General features: G+C 38.7%; 1 protein-coding gene across 3 annotated transcripts in view; it reads right to left on the bottom strand.

Moving 5' to 3' along the window:
* The window catches only part of LOC149956054 (anoctamin-5-like), a 94,770-nt gene that overhangs the window by 3,816 nt on the left and 68,478 nt on the right, over window positions 1-22,476 (bottom strand). For all 3 annotated transcript variants that reach the window (XM_090165389.1, XM_090165387.1, XM_090165388.1), the window contains 10 exons: window positions 13,193-13,298; window positions 13,067-13,127; window positions 11,552-11,634; window positions 11,426-11,488; window positions 10,865-10,939; window positions 8,523-8,687; window positions 4,855-4,891; window positions 3,616-3,727; window positions 3,472-3,526; window positions 672-769 (listed from right to left, as the gene is read on the bottom strand). In XM_090165389.1, the coding sequence (XP_090021515.1) occupies window positions 672-769; window positions 3,472-3,526; window positions 3,616-3,727; window positions 4,855-4,891; window positions 8,523-8,687; window positions 10,865-10,939; window positions 11,426-11,488; window positions 11,552-11,634; window positions 13,067-13,127; window positions 13,193-13,298 (855 nt within the window). The remainder of the gene's footprint in view (window positions 1-671; window positions 770-3,471; window positions 3,527-3,615; window positions 3,728-4,854; window positions 4,892-8,522; window positions 8,688-10,864; window positions 10,940-11,425; window positions 11,489-11,551; window positions 11,635-13,066; window positions 13,128-13,192; window positions 13,299-22,476) is intronic.

Raw genomic sequence — 22,476 nt, 5'->3', positions numbered from 1 at the left:
GAGACTATGTTTATTTGATCCGTTATAATATTCATAACATAATCATTACATGCGCTATTTAGAAGACAATTAAAGTTATTATTTCATTGTGCACTGCAAAACTTAGAGGTCGGTGATGGTTAACTTTTATTCAATAGATAAAGCTCTCAAAATTATTCGGAAAATGTTTTGATCAAGTAATTTATATTTCTGTATTATCCGATTAATTTTTTGATAAATTTTACGAATAATACATGTTTTTTAAACATTTTCCGAAATATTAACTGGTGAATTTCTTTGTTTACATTTTTTTCCCGAAACAAAATCAATTGAAACATGGATAATGATTAACCAAAGAATATAAAGCCCCAGGAATGGAAGGTGTAGCTCCGTCTAGTGGAACTTTTACGAATCTCGTTTTTAAAGAGAGACCGGGTTGCGTTAACCGTTTCCGGTTACTCTGATTGCTCTGCCGGAAGTTTCTATCTCGGCCAAAACACGCGGCCAAAAATATCAATCCTTCCATTCCTGGGGCTTTATATTCTTTGGATTAACCGTTACCGACCTCTAGCAAAACTGTGGCAACTTTGAAATATTTCAATTTGTCGATTACAAAGATTCCCACCAATGTTTTAAATCCTGCTGAAATTTTAATGCTTCTTAATTCTTTTAAAAACAAAATTACGACTTACGAAGTACTAAATTCCATTATATTGTTTAATATTTGTTTCCCAACCATTATTATTGCAAGTTGGATGCACACTTCATAAAGGCAACCTCCTAAATCGCACTGTAACGAAATAAATAAATTTGTATAACTACAGTGCATAAGTATAAAAGTATAACCGAAGTTAGTCACAAATTTACCAACGCGATGAAACATTATTATTATTTCTGGCTCGCAATGCAATCTCATATTTGCAATAAGAAATGGATCGCTGAAACTTAACTGCATTTAACGCAAAAACGTTCATAAGGTGTTATAATGTTTATATTATGTAAAATATTAAGTGGTTTCAAAGGTTGAAGAAGAAGCCATTTGCAGTAGCTTTAAAATGTTATTTAATGCGAGTAGATATTATAGAAGCTAATAAACTAGTATATCTTTTCAAACGTTTATGTCTGACAGTGTGTCTTGCTACAGACTATCGGCCTAAGCTTTGCCAAGGAGGATATCAAGGAGAGGAAACTCAGTAGATTTTTTGGAAAGTGACTAGTAGACTTACGGACAATACTGACCCCTGGTTAACATGCTGAAAACTATTAGTTTGTCATCTGCTAAATTGGCTGTTAAGAAAGGCTTAAGGGAAATAGGCTGTTAATTGAAAATTAAAGGTTGATATTCTAAACAACGACTCCACTCAGTGGCGTAAATAGGGCCCCCACAGACCCCACAATGCGGGGGGGCGGCGTCAAGGGGTCCCTTTAATTTAAGAACTCTAAGCATTAGTATGCATCGAAGAACGCATAATAAACGCCACTGATTATAGGGACCCCCCAAAAGGGTTTTGCGGGGGGGGGGCGAAGATCTTAGCTACTCCACTGATAGTCTCCACTTAATAAAACCTTTATCGAAAGTAAAAAAACTACAATATACTTTTAAAATGTAAAAACTCAGATTAATGCAGGTAGAAAAACGTTTTCTTATTCTGTACATCAATTTAAATGCAAAATATATCAATGAGCCAAGTCTTACGTGTTAAATAAATGATAAATTATTCCTAACCTCTGTTTGTCTTTTGGAAAGTCAAAAAAATAAATTACTGGCTTTGTTTTACCCTGTGCATTGTCGCAATTTAAAAAGGTGCAAACTTTACCACCGCAATATTTCCAATTTGAGGAAAAACTATTAGTTTGTTGACTTTGGTCAGCCAAAAAATATATTGGTTTTTAGCAGGGTAACCAGAGGGCAGCAGGCAAGGGCGTATTTAAGGGGGGGGGGGGTTTAGGGGTTAACCTCCACCCGAAATGCTGATGACTGGGGGGGCGGTGCCTAATAAAAATCAGTGAAACTTCCGTCAGCACCCCCCCACCCTTGAAATTTTCCCTCAAAACCTCCCCTGAAATAAAATCCTGGATACGCCCTTGGCAGCAGGTTCGCGAATCAAAAATCACTTTACACAGTCCAAAGGCGGAGTTGGCTCTCCCTGCTATCCTCCTTGGCTTTGCCCAGTTATTATCAACATAAGTTTTCATTTATTGTCATGTTTTTCGTGAATACAGAATATGATTAATAAATTAAGCAAGTGAATTTGGTAACCATGGTGATCTATGTATGTAGTTGTTAAATTAGGAGCACGCGGCAATATAAGAAGCTTTTAGATCTTGAAATCGAAACACGTGGATTTAATTGTGAGGTATATAGTCAAATGTCATGGCGGTTGTTTTAAGACGGAGCTTAGATATGACGTATGACAATGACGCGACGAGCAAGGAGATAATAGAGAGGTTAAGGAAAGTTTTCTAGAAGTTTTAAAAAAACGTCGGGAGTACTTCGACGTTCAAGGATAAACATTCTTTAAAATAGGTTAAGCGCGCTCTCAGTTCGCCGGCTAACGCGATCAAGTACTTGGAAATCAAATTTTCATAAATTGCACCCCTTTTGCTAACAGGCGTTACTAAAACAGGCTTTTTGTATGGGTATGAGTATTGTCGAAATACAATTATTTATTTCTACGTGTGCCCGGGTGTACCGAGAATGTCTCTCATTGTATACTCGTCCTTATTTCGCCAAATTTGTGTTAATTATAACAAATAAGCTGCTAGATAATAAGTTGTCATACCAATTTGTTGAGTTGGAAAATTATTATTATCAGTATTTGTATTTAAACACCATATATATATTACCATGATTAACTTATGATATTACGTAAGCTCAACAGAAATATGGCGTCGTCTTGAAGTTGTTAAATTTTCGACTCCAAAGTATAAACGGGAAAAATGAAACGTCTAAAATGTTCACGTGACTCCCGACGTTGTTGTTCAAACTTCTAGAGTGCTCTGCTTAACCTCTCTATTGTTAGTGTCTTAAATTTGTTTTATAAAATAAATGGAACCAAATATATAAATATGAAATGTTGCTCTTACGTCACAAGACAGAGCTATATTAGTATAATCGTAGCACGCGCGATTTGCACGCGCATTAGAAAATCCGAAATTAACTCCTAGACTTTTAAAAGTAAAATACAGTGACGTAAAAGAAACATTAAAACACGAAGGCTAAGTCAATTTACATAAATAACTATTGTCTCCTAGTGTCTTCAAGCTAGGAGTAACAAACACAGCACCCACACAAGGTGAAAGTAGCTAGCCTTTAAACACGCTAACGCAGTGTTGGGTAAAAATTTCATTGGACGAGTCTTTAAGCTGGACGTTTTACGGAAAGGGGGAAGATAATTTCTGACGGCATCAGGCGCTAAAGCGTCCAACCAATGAAAACTTCACGATCATGGCAACTATTGCGGAACAATAAAAAGAGAGTATAGTGCGAACCTGATCCTGACGAAATCCAAATAAGGTAATTGAATCACCCGGATGACCAAAAAACCTGAAATTAGAGAAATTTGCGGTCACATAGATGAAATGAGAAACTATTAATATATATTTATAATATTTAATTAATATAAATGAACGGACCTTCCCTTGAAGAAGGCGATATAAATAAGAGAAGAATATGTGTTGATGAATTGAAATAAAAACATTTTGAAAGTGAAGCTATCTTCATAAGCTCGTTGAGTCCTGGGTTGCTCTAGATTGAAATGCAATTAAATAAAGTTATGACCAAGAATGTATTTATTTATACTCAGGGAGAATGAATATGTCGAGACTATCGACGGACACGTTGAGCCCCTAAGCCCGTCACGCTAAGGGGGGCGGGGAAGGAGGCGGTCTTATTTTTTGCGTCCTCGCAGCAGCGTTAATCGCGTTGAACAACGTAATTTTTAAGAACCAATGAGATTAAAGCGGAGGAGCATACCGGGGGGCCCAACGGGTGGAATTGGAGAAACGCTAAAAATAATCTCGACATATTCATTCTCCCTGAGTATAAATAAATACATTCTTGTTATGACCGAAAAGTGTAAAGAAGAAGTAAATGAAAATACAGAATTAAAATAAATGGATCTGAAGGTTGATATATCAATGTTTTGGAATAACGATTTCATAAATTTTTTAATTCAATGTTTAAAAATTTAAGCAGAATTTGATCAATTTAATTGTTGGCTAATAATGTGTATTACAATTTTGGTAAAATATTTTCGCACTTTAACACAAAGATGTACCATTAGAAAGTTCAAATCATTGAGTTGGGAATAAATAAGGAAAAATGGTAAAGCGCGTGTATCTCGGGTGGTAAAGGTGGAAAAGTTATGAAATTGTTTATGGTGATACGTGTCATAGTACTACTTAAAACCTGATATGCCATTTTTCCCTATGGAGAAAAACGAAAAATCATTTAAAACGTCAAGTAAAAAACATATCTCGGTGTGGTTCCATATCAGGTTTTAAGTAGCACTGTGACACGTATTACCATAAAAAAATTCATAACTTTACCACCTTTACCACGCGAGCTACACGGGATTTACCATTTTTTATTACTAAAGTTGCGCAGATGCGGTGCAACGTAGAATATAATATTTTAAGAACACAATCAAACTAAGATTCGCGCGTCCTCGGCAACAAGGGCGTTTTTTGCTTATAAAAGTTTTTCCAGTCGGTTTTTTTGAAAAATAAAATTTAGGTAGTCGAGAGTATAGTTCAAGGCACGTGTATATCAATTTTCAGAGCTGTATACCAATTTCGAACAATTCGGGTATATTTTGTAACCATGCGCTCTCACTATTAACTTATGTCTGTTAGAAATGTGAAAATTGTTACCCCAATCGGTGAGCTTAATGGCGAGACGACGGTACACCTACAAAACACACAATATCATTACTATTAATTAAATTTATTTACATATCCTTAAGTATATCAATATAAATGTAAAATATATTAAGGTCTACGAATATTTTTCCTTTCGAGGTTTGGGGTGCTTTGTCAAGTTTCTACGCCCATTTCAACCTCCGCTGGAGGTACTCCGAATGCCCATTCTCATAAACCATGATGGGTTGAATGAAATCGTACAGAGTTACATCATACGCAAAGAACCCGTTGCCGGGGAATAAATTTGCTTTTCGCCTAAGTGCCTTTTTCGGAAATTGGCATTATGTCAGTTCATTAGCCCCCTAAAATTTTTATAGTGCCCCACTGGTTTCAGTCGATGACTACGAACCCTGTAGAAACCCTTTTATACGTCTGATTTACTACCGCATTAACATTTTGACCCATTTCTCTTTACCGACTGTTAAACTCAAATTGCGCGTTGACGTGAATTTATTCTGAAAAACCAATTTGAAATTTGCCGGTCAAACTATATAACCTGTTGACGATTGGCTCATAAATCTAGAGCTCTTACACTCTTAAAAATTGGAGTGTAGTTAAACACCTGTTTTTTTGGTCCAAATTTGTTCCGCCTTTACACTATTGAGTGCAGAGGCGTAGGAACCGGAGGGGGGGGGGCAATGCCCCTCCCTAGAATTTTGTTGGGAGGGGCAACTAATGTTATTGCTCCCTCCAACATTTTGGTCAGTTGAAATTTTCAAAAGGCTCAAATTATCATTTTAAAAGCATATACAGTTTATAGAACCTCCACTGTGTTTAAATTTCAGTTTTTTCCCGCCAATTTACATAGTAGTAAAAAGTACACATGCATTCGGAGAAGCTACACCCCATTAAAAATTCAAAACCATTCTCCAGACCACTTTACATTTCTCTTTGCCCCCTCCAACTTCTAGAACGTTCCTTCGCCCCTGATTGAGTGTGTTTTACTACTACAATGTAGCACCATAACCAAAATAAATATTAATTAGGCTACTTGAAAAGTAAACTAAAACCCCCTTTTCACAGCGTTTGGTAGCAATTTATCAATTTCAATTTAACTATTAAAGGAAAAGTCCAGGTTGGGTAAAACTTGGATCTATTTGAAAGATCATGTTTAAATATACTCAAAAATATCAGTCGTAAAATTGTATCTTTTTTTAATGACGATAAATTAATTTTTAAACGAGCGAAATTTACCGCCAAGCGATCTGCCATTTTTTGTTTCGGGGTGATGTTTTAGGACTTTAATCAAGCGCTGTTCGCGCTATAACAGCGCTCTGTTCCCTGCGCGCGCTTGCTCCGCGTGCGGTCTGCGGAGGGAAGACGAAAGAAAATGGCAGCTCGCTTGGCGGGTAAATTTCAGTCGTTTAAAAATTAATTTCTCGTCATTAAAAAAAGATACAATTTTACGACTGATATTTTTGAGCTCATTTAAAATAGACCCAAGTTTTACCCAACCTGGACTTTTCCTTTAAGTATTTAACACCTTTTAAGGGGTATGAGAGGTATTTACATCCTTTGTTTTTTAAATGAGTAATTCTGCGTAAAACAAGAGTTATTCGATAACTTCAAAGCTGTAAAACAATATTTTCCGTTACTTTTAAAGACGTGCATGTACAACTTTTATCTGATTTAACAGTGTTAAATTTAAATGTAAGTTATTTAAAAAAGATCTCTTATCAAAATAGTGCATCCCATTTTTTAAAGTACGTTTTCACATTTTAGAAACACTTAACAGTACTCTAAATTAAAAGGTGTATTGTATACATATACACCCAAGAAACACCATATCTAGATTTAATAATGTGTAAATTTCGTGTGTTCGAAAACAACACTTTTACTACATTTTCAAACTTTTCTATTTTTAAGAGTGTAGTAGCGACGTTAGACGATTCCGCGAAAAACACAAATTAGCGCCAAAGGGGTAGAATTCTCCGGGATTTACTAATTTGCTGAATTTCTGGACGTCTGGATCGCTGAATTTTGAAGGATTCCTCCTACATAGAAACTACTATCTTATAAACCGTCTGGACCAAATTGACTAATTTGCTGAATTTCTGGACCCGAATTTTTAACTTTATTTTCGAATAGTTTCTTTAATTTTCAAACCGTCTGTACCAAATTGACTAATTTGTTGAAGTGCTGAATTTCTGGACCCGAATTTTTAACTTTATTTTCGAATAGTTTCTTTAATTTTCAAACCGTCTGTACCAAATTGACTAATTTGCTGAAGTGCTGAATTTCTGGACCCGAATTTTTACTTTATTTTCGAATAGTTTCTTTAATTTTTAAACCGTCTGTACCAAATTGACTAATTTGCTGAAGTGCTGAATTTCTGGACCCGAATTTTTACTTTATTTTCGAATAGTTTCTTTAATTTTTAAACCATCTGGACGAAATTTAGTAGTTTGTTACCGTCTGAACCAAATAGTGTAATTTGCTGAAGTGCTGAGTTTCTGGACCGGAAAATTAAAGAAACTATTCGAAAATAAAGGAAAATTTTTCGGTCCAGAAATTCCGCTCTGCAGCAAATAAGTCAATAGATGTTTCTATAAATTAACGTGGCCTTCTTGTTTTAACTTAGCTACTACGTCACTGCTTTAACTTCGGTAACATTAAGAGCGCGCGCTTAAGGCGCGAGAAACCTCGGATTTTCACGTGCGCGTGAAAACCGCGTGTGTCAAAACTATTCGTATAAAGCTATGACATCATGACGTAAGAGCTACGTAAAACACGTTCGGCAAGCGTAGATGAATTTATAGAAAGGCTAATTTTGTCCAGACGGTTTATAAGATAGTAGTTTCTATGTAGGAGGAATCCTTCAAAATTCAGCGGTCCAGACGTCCGGAAATTCCACAAATTAGTCAATCCCGAATTCTCCATGGTCCCCATCGGCGCCGGCCATTCTCGAAGTTGCGCAAAATAGCTCTCGCAACCTTCGAATCGTTTGCTGGATGGATCCGAAATGAATAATAATGTCAGATTGGACCTATCCAGAGCCCTGCTAGAAAATGTTGTTGAGTTGAAATAAATAATCGTTAAGAATTCTTAAATGTTTTGTTCACCAACGACCCCAAGACCCGCCACCCTTACCGATTTCTAAGACCTTCAAAAATCTACTATTTCGGTTTCAAAAGTTGAGTGGCGGAGTGGTTAAAATTTTCGCCTCGCAGCAAGAGGAGCCGTAATCGATCCCAACTTGTGGCAATTGGTGAAAACTTGGAACAACTCCTTCCGCGTAGAGTTTGCCAATTCTCTCTTCACTGGTTAAAGGGGTTTTACCACGAGTTGTTCGGTTTCCCCTTTCCATAAAAACTTGTGGAGGTTAGCTGTAATAAAGAGCACGAAGGGCTTGCCACCACCCTCCTCCGCAATGTAACCCAGCCACCCGATTTAAATGGCTTTTAAAGTCGCTTGATGACTTGGGACTAGATTAGATTTCGTGGGTCAACGCAGTGGCGTAAATAGCGCCCCCGCAGACCCCACGTCGTGGGGGGGGGGGCGAGAACTAGGGGGTCCCCAAACGTTCATGATTAAAATCGGTGCTATTTAAAAGGGTCAAGAGTCGTTTTTCGCGGGCGGCCCCCGGAGTTCCTAGTTACGCCACTGGGTCAAGGCTATACCTCGTCCATGATCATGATGATGATGAGATTGAGAGTGGCCGCCGTGACGGACGTGATGGGTTTCGTGAGACTCCTCCACTCGTCGCTGTCGATGGCGTACAGCGTCGTGGCCACGATTATTCGGTACACGATTACTCCAAATACCGCTGCACCCACGACGAACAGCTATTCCAATGAAAAAATCAGTTAGGGCGTAAATATCTAATAAGAAGTTTCAATATACCCAGGCGTAATTTTAGAGAATATACCTAGTCGATACTACTAGCGGGAAAACGAAACATTATCAGCGTATTTAAAACCAAATAATCGGAATCTGGCAACACTGCTACATTGTATTGGCCGACTGATAATGATTTTGTCTGGCAGCGCTGTTACCCTATGTAACATAATTACTCATACGTATGCCACTAGCTCTATTTCTTCACGAATGGTTTGATTCACAGATATTGCGTCAATCGTATCGTACGTAATATTTGACGTCATCGAATCTCAAATGCCGATTATGCCGTCGCATAATTAGCTCTAGGTCTGAAAAACCGACGGCTATTATTTTAGCTAACAAACTTGTTTGAACAACCAAGGCTTAGGAGCTAAAATGAATGAGCTACAACATAGTGTCAAGTGCTGTTAATGCAATTAATATGCAAATTAATGAAGTTTTCGGAGACTCAGGTTCTAAAATAAATTTGCAATGTCAAATAAAAGAAGCAGGTTTATTGGGAAAAATAGTTTCAATTCAGTTTGAGCTTTTCTGGGTTGGAGCCCTTGCAGATTCTTTTGAGCCTAGACCTAACTCTTCTACGCTGGTGGAATATCTTACTTCGACGACTTGTTCCATTTTCATCAAACTTTCCTTTTACTAAACTACTCATTATTTAACTTCATTTTCTCAAACCGACCGATTTTATGAATTTCAATAAAGCTACATTGGGCTGAATAAAATTCCTTCTCAATTTAGAGGTTTTCCATTAAATACATATGTCAATAGTGTGACTCCCAAAATTACTAGGATGAATAAAAAGTTAAAATCTAACGTAATCCACCTTTTTACTGGTTCGTGGTGAAACAAACCACAAGTGAATATTTTTGAATGAAATAAAGGTACAGTGGCATACTTATGAGGAAATTGGTTACACGTGCTGTTACTACACACACAAAATGGAGGAAACTTGCGTCGCCGGAATAATTACTGAAACTGGTTGGTCTCTTTTTCGACCTTTATTGAGAATGATTGACTAAGACTAGGCATATTTTTTTGGATGAGCCTATCATGCTTGAGACAATAGTGGAATACCAGTATAAAGAATTAGGTACGTATAAAACGCCAAGTTGCCAACCTTTGGGGTGGTTCCTTAGAACGAATCCGGGGAAAAAAAACATGTCTATCTTTTCTTAGCTAAGTCGGAATCACAGTACAAAATATTTTCGGTTGGTCGGTGGACAGATAGCCTAGCTAGACAAACGAATTGACTTTGAGTCAAACCAAGTCAATAAGGTTCGACTTTCAATTTATTGGCTGGTTTTCATTTTTCAAAAGAGTTAAAACGACGACATTCAATGCAAACGGAGTACAGAGTAAATTTCCACCCCTCTCATCCTGTACTTAATTTATTGACGAGTGACAACTGATTGACATCTCTGACACCTTATTTGACAGCTCTGACACCTTATTTGACAGCTCTGACACCTTACTTGACAGCTCTGACACCTTACTTGACAGCTCTGATAACTTAATTGATAGTTCTGATGCTCATTATCGATATTCTATTCAAAAACAGTCCGAGCCGTCGGTCAAGCTGTCCACGTTGTAACTCCTCAAGAAATCGACAAGCTCAGTTTTGCGGGGTCAAAATCCACGCACGAGAAAATAAAATCTCTGTTCACAGCCTAGCACGCGTCATAATGTATTTTTCTCTAAAACGTTTGAATGTGCCGAAGTTGAGTTAGGAGATACGAAAACATTCGCGTTGACCCATTTTCAAGAGTTACTGGAACTCGTTAATATGGAACTACAGATATTCTCAACCACTCCCTCACATACTTCGTTGCCTAATTTCTTCTGCTTTCGATTTTTGGCGTCAATTTTCCACACAGACGATCGCCATCTATGTTTACGTTTTCTGATTAAAAAGCGAACGAACTTTTTCCACGAAGTATGCGAGGATAGTACCAAAGACTAATTAGATGCTATTGCCTCATATTCTTAGTAGATTGACTTAACCCTTGGTTTTATTGCAGAGTCATTTAGTCAAGGTATAATAGGGGAAAACACCGGGAAATTAAACCATAAATAAATTAAAAATTAAGATAATTAAGTATTTTCCGTGTTCTTAAATTCTTACCATAAAGACGACGACCGAATTTGCTGCGAGAAATTTCCCTATTTTAGTCCAAAATGGAAGATACGGCTCGAACGTCTGAAACGAGCATTTGACATTTTAGTTTTATTCTATATTTTTTAAAGCAAGTGTCGGCTCGAAGTGAAGTAGCTCTTTTTTCAAAAGATGTCGCTATTGTCGACATCAAAACAAGATAGTTAAGCCACATTTTTACCCAAAAGGCGTATACTTATAGGTACCCCTCGCGTTGATTGGATCGTTTGTAAATTGGTCAATAACATAAATTAATGTAATTTTAAACAATATTTTTACATGGGATATATAATTTAGGTTAAAGTCCACTAAATAGAGTATAAGTTGTCTAAATATAATTATCTATAATGGCTCACTGACGACGTTATCATAAATAGATGGCACCACGCTCTCCAGTAAAGTCTCGTTTTTCGAAGAATCGGATAGAGTCATAGCCATCTCTAATAACAGGGGTATTTTCATAATACAGGTGGCAATGATAGAGCCGCCACTTGCTTTAATTAAACAAATTGAAAGGAATGGGTTGATTACCATGGTAACTGGATTGATTCTATAGGTGAATACTTGAGCTTCATATTCTGGCCTAACGACTTCCTAAAAGACGCAACTTAAGTGAAGTTAACCGAACGAAAACGTACAATTGGTGATTGCTCTTACTTGGCTTAGTTCGAATGTGCCCAGATTCCATTCCCAGGCTAGGCGTGCTTGCCGGCGCTTCCAGAGTTCCATGAACATAGTTGCTACGTGCGAACAAAGTCATACCAATGTCTGAGGTTACTCACATTTATTCATTAGATAATGATGTTAAGGTGGAATCAAAAATATAAGCCTAAGTAACGAAATATCAATAAGTATGACACTTGTAGCCTTGTTCATACAATTATGTATTTTATACACCTTTTTATGCACCAATTTTTAGAGCTCGGGAAACTTTATTTAACCGGCCAAATTTCAATTAATCATAAAAAATTCGATTAACTGTTAATTTATGAATAATATTCGCGACTATTATACGATTTAATATGCATCAAATAATAATAATAATAATAATAATAATAATCAGCTAGGCTAATACCCAAGGCACCAACTTAGTCCTAAGTCATCAAGCGACTTTTGAAGCCTTCAATTCAGGTGGCCGGGTTACAATGCGTAGGAGGGTGGTGGCAAGCCCTGCAAGCCACACGATCGAGCCAACAGCTCCCTACACTATCTATTACCGTTAACCTCAACAAGGTTTTATTCGGTTGATTTTCGGATATGGATATAAATGACATTAACGGAAAATTTATTATCCGAACGCTCAGCCCTACAAAAATCGTCTATAGAAAATCTATAGAAATATATAGAGGTTTATATAAACCTCTAATTTATATAGATTTCCTATTGACGATTTTTGTACGGGTAGGAATTTTGTAACTTTTGTCAAACCTCTACTTGCGATGGACCTGAGACTGGAGACAAAAAGTGTTGTCGATCTATGCTCTCATCAGAAACATCACTGAGCATAACTGTTCTCATCATTTAGAACTTTTTTAGTTTCCGATTTCAAGGCCATTATGCATATCTGATGACCATCCGAAATACAGAAAAACCAGCTAACGAGATCATGTTTTGAAGTCGCGTTTTTTAGATATCGCCTCCATGTTTTAAAATACCGTTGACTAAAATTAGAAACCTGTGACGAACCGACCTCATCAAATCAAAATAAAAAAAACACTGATTCCCAACCTCTTTTCGTTACTGTACGTAACGTAGGCCCATTTGTTATAGCGTTTTCTATTTGATTGCTCAAGATTCGCTCTGAATCTATCTCTGACGTCATAGATCTCACCTCAATCGACTAGGGTAAAACCGCAAATGGAATATTCCATGAACATATTCCCGCGCTTTGTTGTTTTTCGTCTGCTAGTAATTTAAATTTTCGCGTCTAGGTCTGCCATTTTGCCAAAAAATCTAAAAATCGGCAGATCGGTTTTGGGCGATCTCGGAGCACCCGAGAGCGCGAAATTGAAGACGTGAAACTTGATCGGAGCAGATTCGAGCACGAAAATGGAACATAAAATGTTGATCAGAGCGATCAAGAGGGCTCGAGAGCAGTCAAATGGAAAACGCTATTAATTATTTAACGGTGTGATTCTATTAACGTGTATATTTAAAAGTCAAAATACTGACCCCATAACGACATGAATGCGGCGAAGAAGACTGTAGCCGGGTTGTCCACTACATGAACTACCTGTTTGTATGAAAGTTTCAATTCAGTTTCGACCGTTACAATTTTAAGCGAGGTTTAGTTCCTACTTCACTGTACGAACAGGCTGCTTTGAGTTTCCAATATTCGCACTTCTTATCACATAAAGGACACATTATTAAGTTTCCAGAAAGCGCAGGATCACAGATTTCTCGTCTGGAAATACCAAAAAATATTGTGCGAAAAAGCCCCGCAAAAACTATTAAAATCTTAAAACAACCAACTATGTAAAAACTTAGGTCGAATTAATATGTTTGGAATATTCCACCATTCACATACTCTAGTTTTTCTCTGTCACAAGTTAGGGGAAGTTTTAGTTTTCACCGGGGGGTTTTCAATCGCGTAACTTAGGAACCAATAAGCCTTTCTATAAAGTCATTACGCTTGCCGAAGTCTTGCTTTAATGTATCGCTTTCGTCACGAGATAAGTAGGAATTCAGTTCAGTTTTTAAGGTTAGATCTTCATAAAAAGGGCGACTCGTCGAATTTTAATTCGTGCCTTGTTCAACTTGTTAAAATGTTCCACGCGCTCTTTAATATTTTAGCGTAAAAGGCTCGCGCATTTTGTTTTATTTCAGAGAGCACGCGCGAAATCGCTCGAGCCCATTTACGCTAAAACATCAAGACGTGTTGAAGATAAAAAGCGTTATCGGCTTTTCTCGTTTAGTTTTTTTAATAGGTTAAAAAATATTTATTGTAAATAAGATATATTTTTAATCACTAATCTTATCTTACTATTTTTTAACCTTAAGTGTATATATATTCGCTTACAGCGTTTATTATTGCCGTCACTCCTAATATGTCGTTCATCTTGTAAAATACTCATTCTTAATAAACGTTTGTTTTTTTTTTTAAATCACTACGTTATGATTTTCTTACTAGTTTCATTAGTTAGTTAGTGTGGGGTAGCTTTGCTGATTAACATTGGATTTAAAACTCCAATAGGTTATGGGCCCAGCACGCTCCCACTGCGCCACTACTATGCTGATGATCTAGTCTGCTGTATCCCGGTTTCAGTTACCATCACCGTAATCCGTATCCTGTCAACAGTTCCCGAAAGCCACCATGGATAGCCTACTTCGCCAAGACGTCGAGAAGCTATCAGGTCCGGAGAATTGGAGGAGTTGGAAAAGACAAATAGTCGACATCCTCACCGTTCGAGACGTATACGAGATGCTTACTGGCGAATGGATTGAACCTACGGAACCGGTACCTGGAGCAACAGCAGCAGAGAAGTCCGAATACACTTCAAACAAGAAGAAGTACCGAGTGGCGTTCAGCACGGTCCGTGGTATCCTCTGGTCAACCTTATCCAAGAAGGTCCAAAACATGATTACCAATTGCGAGACACCAAAGGAAATGTGGGACAAGCTGCTCGAAATCTTCGAGCAGAAGTCTTCAAATCGTCTTCGAAAGCTTCTGGCGCAGCTCATGCGAACTACGAAGTCACCGGACGTCGACATGGGCACCCACATTGCCCAGATGTGTTCTCTCTGGACAGATATCTTGTCAACGGCACAGACAGAGAAGAACGTTACATTCGACGACTGCATCCTGATTGCCTGCATCTTCGAGTCTCTACCTCAGGATGAGTATCGAGAATTCGGTATGCTCTGGGACACGCTGCCAACCGAAAAACAGACGGTCGCCGAGTTGGAACGTTTATTGATTGGCCGTGGAACTCGAGAAGGTGACTCGTTCAGAGATTCATCTGGTCTGATGGCGAAACGCAATGCCGGAGGTCTTCGCAGTCACTCATCAAACGAGACGAAAGGTATGGGACGTAAGCCAAAATGCACCAATTGCCGAAAGTTTGGTCACATAGCAGAAGACTGCCGAGGACAAAGGAAAACTCCGAGAAGGACGAGCGTTGACGAAAGTAATCGCACCAGCATCGGGGGTCTGATCGCAGCAAACGGTCTCGTTGCTTGCTCATCGTCTGAAGCAGCATGGTACTTTGACTCTGGTGCTACACAGCATATCACGAACGACGCCACAAAGTTCCTAAACTTCCGCAAGTTCGCTACTCCAGCAACTCTTCAGATTGGAAACAAGCCGCAGATGACAGCGGATGGTGAAGGAGACATAAGGATTCAGTTCCGGATCGGAAAGAAACTCTATCAAGAGGTAGTCCACAATGTCTGGCACATCCATGACTTTACCTGCAATGTTTTCTCGCTAAAAAGCGCAATGAAGAGAACAAGAATCTAGAGTTCAAGGTCACAGCAAATTCTTGCGGTCTCTATGAAGTTGTCGGAGGCAAAAGGAACCTTTGTGTACCTGGCAAGGTCGAGAGTCTGTATCGTCTGGATATTAAAGTCATGCAGCCATCATGCTCCGCTCACATCGCAGCAGATCCGAGAAATGACCGGAAAGCAGATCTCCAAGTCTGGCATGAACGCATGGGTCATCAGGATAAACGGCATGTAGCAGCGACGTTACGGAGACTCGGATACGAAGTTCTAAACCAGACGTCTGACAAGCTCTGTGAAGGGTGCATCTACGGCAAGATGACTAGGCACAGTTTCGGCACTCGTTTGGAGAAGGCTACGAAACCAGGTGAAAGGATCCATTCAGATCTCTGGGGACCATCACCGACACCGTCCATGAAAGGGAAAAAATACTACCTCCTATTCAAAGACGAGTATTCCAGCGTTCGAGCCGTATTTTTCTTAACGAAGAAATCCGAAGTTGTCAACTGTTTCAAAGAATTCCTTGCCTTTTGCCGAACCCGCAATCACGAAGTACAAGAGCTGGTCACGGATAATGGAACTGAATATGTCAACGAAGAGTTCCGTCAATGGACGTCTCAAGAAGGGCTACATCACCGCAAGTCCATGCCATACACGCCTGAACAGAACGGGGTCGCTGAACGAGAAAATCGTACGATTATGGAGTCTGTAAGGGCCATGTTGCATTCCAGATCGGACTTACCACCGAAACTCTGGGCTGAAGCGGTGAACACAGCCGTCTATGTCCTGAACCGAACAGCACCTACATGCATTGCTGGGAAGACGCCGTTTGAATTGTGGACAGGGAAGACAAACCCATCGATCCAGCATCTGCGTGTCTTTGGCACTGAGTGCTTTGTCCACATACCAAAAGAGAAGCGAAAGAAGCTGTCTCGGAGTCGTATAAAGGTTTCCTGGTTGGCTATGAAGACAATGCAGACGGTTATCGAGTTTATGTTCCAGAGCTGGACGACGTACTAAGATCTCGAGATGTCAAATTCAATCCCGAGACGTGCGTTCCTGATTCCTGGATTCCTGTCTCTGGGGAGTCCTCCAGCCAGGGCGAGCAATTGACCGACGATTTCGTTTGCAAAAACCGACCTACCAGAGCCACCAACTCATCAAAAGACGGACCAACCAGAGCCACTAATGTACCATCGGGCATGCCATCCAGAGCTGCCGACTACTCAAACGACGAGACAACCAAATCCGTCGAAGCGTCGGAAGACATGGCTACCGGACACAATGAGGGAACAGTCTCTGACGAAATGTCAGACAACCGCTCTGAGAAGAGTGGTCCGGTACTCAGAGATCGTTCAACGCTCAAGAGAGTTCAGCTATGCCATACCTGTCATCCAACAAATAAAGCCTTCCTGATCTGCGACACATTACCACAGACTGCTAGCGAAGCACGTTCCAGTAACGAGTCCACAGAATGGCAGGAGGCAATGGCAGACGAGCTTACAGCAATGAAGAAACACAACGTCTACGAAATGGTCGATCCTCCACTTGGTCGAAAAATCATTGGAAACCGTTGGATTTTTCGTACGAAGCATGATGAAGATGGTACAGTTAACAAGTACAAAGCTAGACTCGTAGCTAAAGGCTTTACGCAACGAGAGGGTGTCGATTACGACGAGACTTTCGCTCCGGTCGCTCGATTCGAGACTCTACGAATATTCTTCAGCCTAGTCGCCCAGAAAAAACTTCATCTACGGCAATTCGACGTGAAGACGGCTTTTCTGCATGGCAAGCTATCTGAAGAAATATACCTACGTCAACCCGAAGGTTTCAACGATGGCAGCGGACAAGTCTGGAAGTTACGGAAAAGTCTTTATGGTCTCAAGCAATCCCCACGGTGTTGGAATGAACGAGTCGACAAGTCCTTACGTGACCATGGTTTCAAAAAGGCTGATGGAGACCGTTGCCTGTACATGCTGTCCACCAACGCCATTTTCTTGGTTCTCGTCCTCTACGTCGATGATGGTCTTATTGCTAGAAATACTACCGAAGCTGTAGACGAGTTCCTTTCCAACTTCAGTGATGAATTTGAAATCATCACAGGAAGAGCGTCAACCTATCTTGGGCTGAAAATTGATACGTTGAAAGACGGGTCTATATTTCTACACCAGAGCGCCTATGTCGAAAAAATCCTGGAGAGGTTTAACATGCAGAACTGCAAACCAGTAAAAACTCCCAACAGCAGTCCAGACACTACCGATCAGAGCAGAGAGTTTTTCGAGTCAACGACCATATATGCCTCGGCCATTGGAAGTCTCAGATACGCAGCGACAGGAACACGACCTGACATCGAATACGCAGTCAATCGAGCGTCCCAAGCAATGGCGAATCCAAAGGTCGCTGACAGGAATGGAGTTAAACGAATTTTTCGTTATCTCAGAGGGACCAAGTCACTGGGTCTCTTATTCAAGTCCGAGAATTCCATGAAAACCATCCCCTACAGCGACGCTGATTACGGTGGTTGTGAGAAAACAAGACGTTCAACGTCTGGGATCGTATGCCTAATTGGCTCAACTCCAGTTACTTGGGCGAGCAGAAAGCAACAATCTGTTGCTTTGTCAACCACGGAGGCTGAACTGGTAGCTGCCACTGAAGCGGCGAAAGATGTCGTCTGGATTGAACGAATCAAGTCTTTCCTGGGTCTCAACGTAGACGATGATGTACCCGTACTCCCGAGTCGACAATGCAGGGGCCATTAAACTCATCAGAAATCCTGAGTTCCATCGCCGAACGAAACATATCAGTATTCGTCAGTACTACATTCGTGAACTGGTCGAAGAGGGCGTCATCGACGTTATGTACGTCCCGAGTGAAGAACAGCTGGCCGACATTTTCACTAAGCCACTACCTAAAGAAGTCTTCACCCGCCACCGTCAGAATCTCAGTTTACGGCAGTACGAGAAAGTCGTCAACGAGGGCGAGTGTTGAAGATAAAAAGCTTTATCGGCTTTTCTCGTTTAGTTTTTTTAATAGGTTCAAAAATATTTATTGTAAATAAGATATATTTTTAATCACTAATCTTATCTTACTATTTTTTAACCTTAAGTGTATATATATTCGCTTACAGCGTTTATTATTGCCGTCACTCCTAATATGTCGTTCATCTTGTAAAGTACTCATTCTTAATAAACGTTTGTTTTTTTTAAAATCACTACGTTATGATTTTCTTACTAGTTTCATTAGTTAGTTAGTGTGGGGTAGCTTTGCTGATTAACATTGGATTTAAAACTCCAATAAGACGCCTACGTGAAACGTTAAGCAACAATAACAAGTTGAATATGACATTATGATAGCGTCTATTGGCTATCAAAGTGAAACGTCACTTCTACGTCACGAGTGACGCGCCCAATACATCTAAACAAGAGGGCCAATGTTACTTTATAGAAAGGCCAATTAGATATCGGGCCGATTTAGTTTGCACGTAAATTACCACAGAATCGTTGAGGGTGGAGCTGCGTAATAGATTGTTTGCAGAACAAGAAGGGGCGGAGCTACCAGAATTTGAACCCGAGATTTGGCCTAAGAATAAACGAAAATTTATTCAGATTAACAAAAGATCTACGGCCTGCACCCCGTTTCCATCATGATTCGCGGAAAGTTTTAATTTTCGCGTGCTTGAAAATAAACTTTTAAATCTCGCGCCGATGGCTAGTAAGCCTAACCCCGGTATGGATGATAAAATTAGCGAATAAGTAGATTAGGCCTAGTCCATAAAGAAAAGGGATAAAAAAGCTAAACCCTAAACAATATTGAAGAAATTTAAAAACTTACTAATAGCTCGTACCAATAGGTCTTCGAGCGAACATAAAGACGCGAAACTCGGATCAAATAGATCTTCGAGTGGAAAACTAAATAAAAATTTAATAAAATAGCCAGAAATTCCAACTGTAGACCGGTTTCGTCCTATTTGGGACTCGTCAGTACCGTGCGGGAAATCTGGCTGGCGACTGTTAACTGGGGTGACGGAAGTATAACAGCTAGTCTTGTTGTCCGTACAATTTCCCTTTTGTAAAACGTAACCAGCTCGATATTCGAAATATTTCAAATTAATTATTTAAAACAATCATATTTAATTATTATTTAGGTCAGTAAATGGCCAGCTAGCTTAGAAGGAACCCTTAGGTGTTAATTTGGAAATCGGTATTATTCGTTGAATCACGGCCAACTTTGATTGTCGATCGCTGTCGCGCCATAGCGGCCATCCCAATCGTCTAAATTTTGCAAGTATTATTTTTCCCGCCAGGGGATATTTTGTCGTCTTTACGAACTAACATTTTTCTTTACTAACGTTGTGATCTGTGGAAAGTAGGCCTAGCTGTCCATATTAAATGAAAGTTTGTTTTTCTTTAAAATAAATTATTACTTTTAATGAATGAAAAGTTAAATTTTTAAAACAAGTTCATTTTTTAAATTTCACTCTAGAGTTAAATTCTTAAATGAGATATGACAACTGAAAATGGGTAACTAATTTGTTTCTCAGCTAACTTTAATTAAAGTTTGTAGACTTTTCTAGATATTGGCTTGTTTACAATCTCTCTAACCTTTTCATGTTTTGCAGAAATTGTGTGGGTTAAATTATCAATAGCAGCAGGAATTAATGTTTGACAGACTTTTTTTGCAATGAGTTTGGAATGGTTTGGATTGTGACAAACAAATACCGGGCAAAGTTCAAGTTTTGGTAAAACACATTCCTCAATTTTAGAGAAAACCTTTGGAGAGTCACAAATGTAGGAATATGCGCTTTGCACGAAATTTACATTTGTGGAAATTACAGACACAAATGGTTGGTTAGGTTTTCAATACAGTCATTACAAAACTCTTCCTTTTCCAATTGTTTCAAAACATATCCAGCTACATATTCTCTACTTGCTAGGTTAATTGTAGCCCTCTGAGTTTCAGGATGTATTAAAAGAGCATCTAAAATTCTTAGACATTCTTTTGCGATGACATCTTTGCTTGATGAATTGGACGGTCCTGAATCAGTCTTAGAGACAACACAGTCATCTCTGTAACTGGTTTATTGAAGTTAAACTGTTAGCTCCTACATTTTATGAGCTTACTGATGATGTAATGGTACCCTTTTTAAGTATGTTTATATGTATGTGTGTATATATAAAATGTTTGTAAAAATACTGATTATTGTGTACCCGAGGATGCTCTGTTCGCCAAAACCCACCGGATATTGGTTAGGCAGAAACACCCCCAGCAATTGTAAGCTTCACACACAACCAAATGAACGTTTAGAACGAACAGGTCGGAATCGGGCTCACACTAAAAAGATAATTTTCAAATCGTAAATAAAGTTTTAGCAAAAGTGGATAGATATCTATCCACTTTTGGTTTTAGTAGGCATCAAAATCTTGTCTTTCTTCAACTGAAATTTAAATCGCCAATAAGATACATGTAGCTTCCCGGAAAAGTTTAGTTTTTATTTTACCGTCGGTAACAAATAATAATACTTAGCTCTCCCAAACCCGGTAAATATCACTAAAAATTCTACAAACAACAACATTAGCTTTTGCTATTTTTGGGTCTCTGATGGGTGGTAACAATTTTGTTTATGTTTTCACCAAAGTCAATCAGAAGAGACCTGTTCTTTAGTATCTTGATTGACGAAAAATCCTCAGATTTCCTATGTTAACCGACAAAGAACGTTTCTAGTTATTTTTAGAATATGACCTCTACTAGTACGAAATATATCTTTGCGATAGAGGTCAGACTACCTTATAGCAATTCTATATTTATGGTAGAAATAAATACTTTCATGCTATAACTTATCAAATGATTTTTTTAAACTATGATTTTTCCAATGTATTTATTTTAATTCATTAAAGTTATATATAAACAGCATTTTTGAGAAAAATAAATATTGCAGCCAAAACATTACATATTAGTCCTATAAAGCCATTGTTTAATTTACCTTTAGGAAACGCGTGTTTTTCTTATTTTACAGTTAATATTTTAAAACTTATAATATTACCTTTCTTTTATACCTTTCAAATGAAAAAAGTCGTCAACTGGTCGCAAAACTAACACATTCAAATATGGCGTTTCCTAACCTCAACGCGTCTTCTTTAATTTTAATACGTTAAATTATTTCATATACTGTTTATTATACTTGAATATAATAAAAAAATATTAAATTTTTACTTACTGCAGCTTATTTTGTGAAAAAAGATTATGTTAATCACGAAATAACTACTTTATTGTGATTAAGTTTAAATCGCCCGCCTTTGGCTTTTTAATACAGAAGTAGATTTTCGTTCGTAAAAGCGCCCCTAGCGCTATCACTAGGAACTAATTTACTCACGCAGTTTTGCGAAAGATAGGAAACAAACGGGATGGCCGCTATGGCGCGACAGCGAGCGACAATCAAAGTTGGCCGTGGTTGAATTGACGGATTTTGAAATGACGTTTTAGCGCGCGACACTACCGGTACATGTCTTGGGCACACAACCTTCTTTGCGTGCTTTTTTGACCATAACATGTAGAGGTATTTTCACGCGCAAAATGAATTTTAAAAGCCGTCAATAGCTCTTTCTATAAAATAATATATACGCGCACATGTATAAAAAGTGTTATTTTTTGGAGCGCGCGCTTCCTAATTTTTCCGTGTAGAGGGTCTCGTGCGTTTTTAAAAGTATAAAAAGTGCCAGATTTCCCGCACGGTACTGCTAAGGAGTCCCAAATAGGACGAAACCGGTCTACCGTTGGACTTTCTGGCTATTTTATTGAATTTTTATTTAGTTTTCCACTCGAAGATCTATTTGGTCCGAGTTTCGCGTCTTTGTGTTCGCTCGAAGACCTATTGGTACGAGCTATTAGTAAGTTTTTAAATTTCTTCAATATTGTTTAGGATTTAGCTTTTTTATCCATTTTCTTTATGGACTAATCTACTTATTCGCTAATTTTATCATCCTTTGCAATGCAGTCCATAGCCGTGGTTCCTTTTAACTTAACCCCGGTATGGCTGTCTCGACGCTTCTGAAAACCACAGTCTTCAACAATCGTACTCGACTGAAAGTCTTCTAATTCGACTCCAAATACGTTATTCTTCGCCTTTCAACTTTTCCTTCTCGACT

The sequence above is a fragment of the Leiobunum rupestre genome, chromosome 2 (genome assembly GCF_980474605.1).
Source record: "Leiobunum rupestre chromosome 2, qqLeiRupe1.1.hap1, whole genome shotgun sequence".
In the NCBI taxonomy this organism is placed as follows: domain Eukaryota; kingdom Metazoa; phylum Arthropoda; class Arachnida; order Opiliones; family Sclerosomatidae; genus Leiobunum; species Leiobunum rupestre.
The sequence above is the reverse complement of the archived record's forward strand: the minus strand, read 5'-3'. Positions and strand labels throughout refer to the sequence as shown.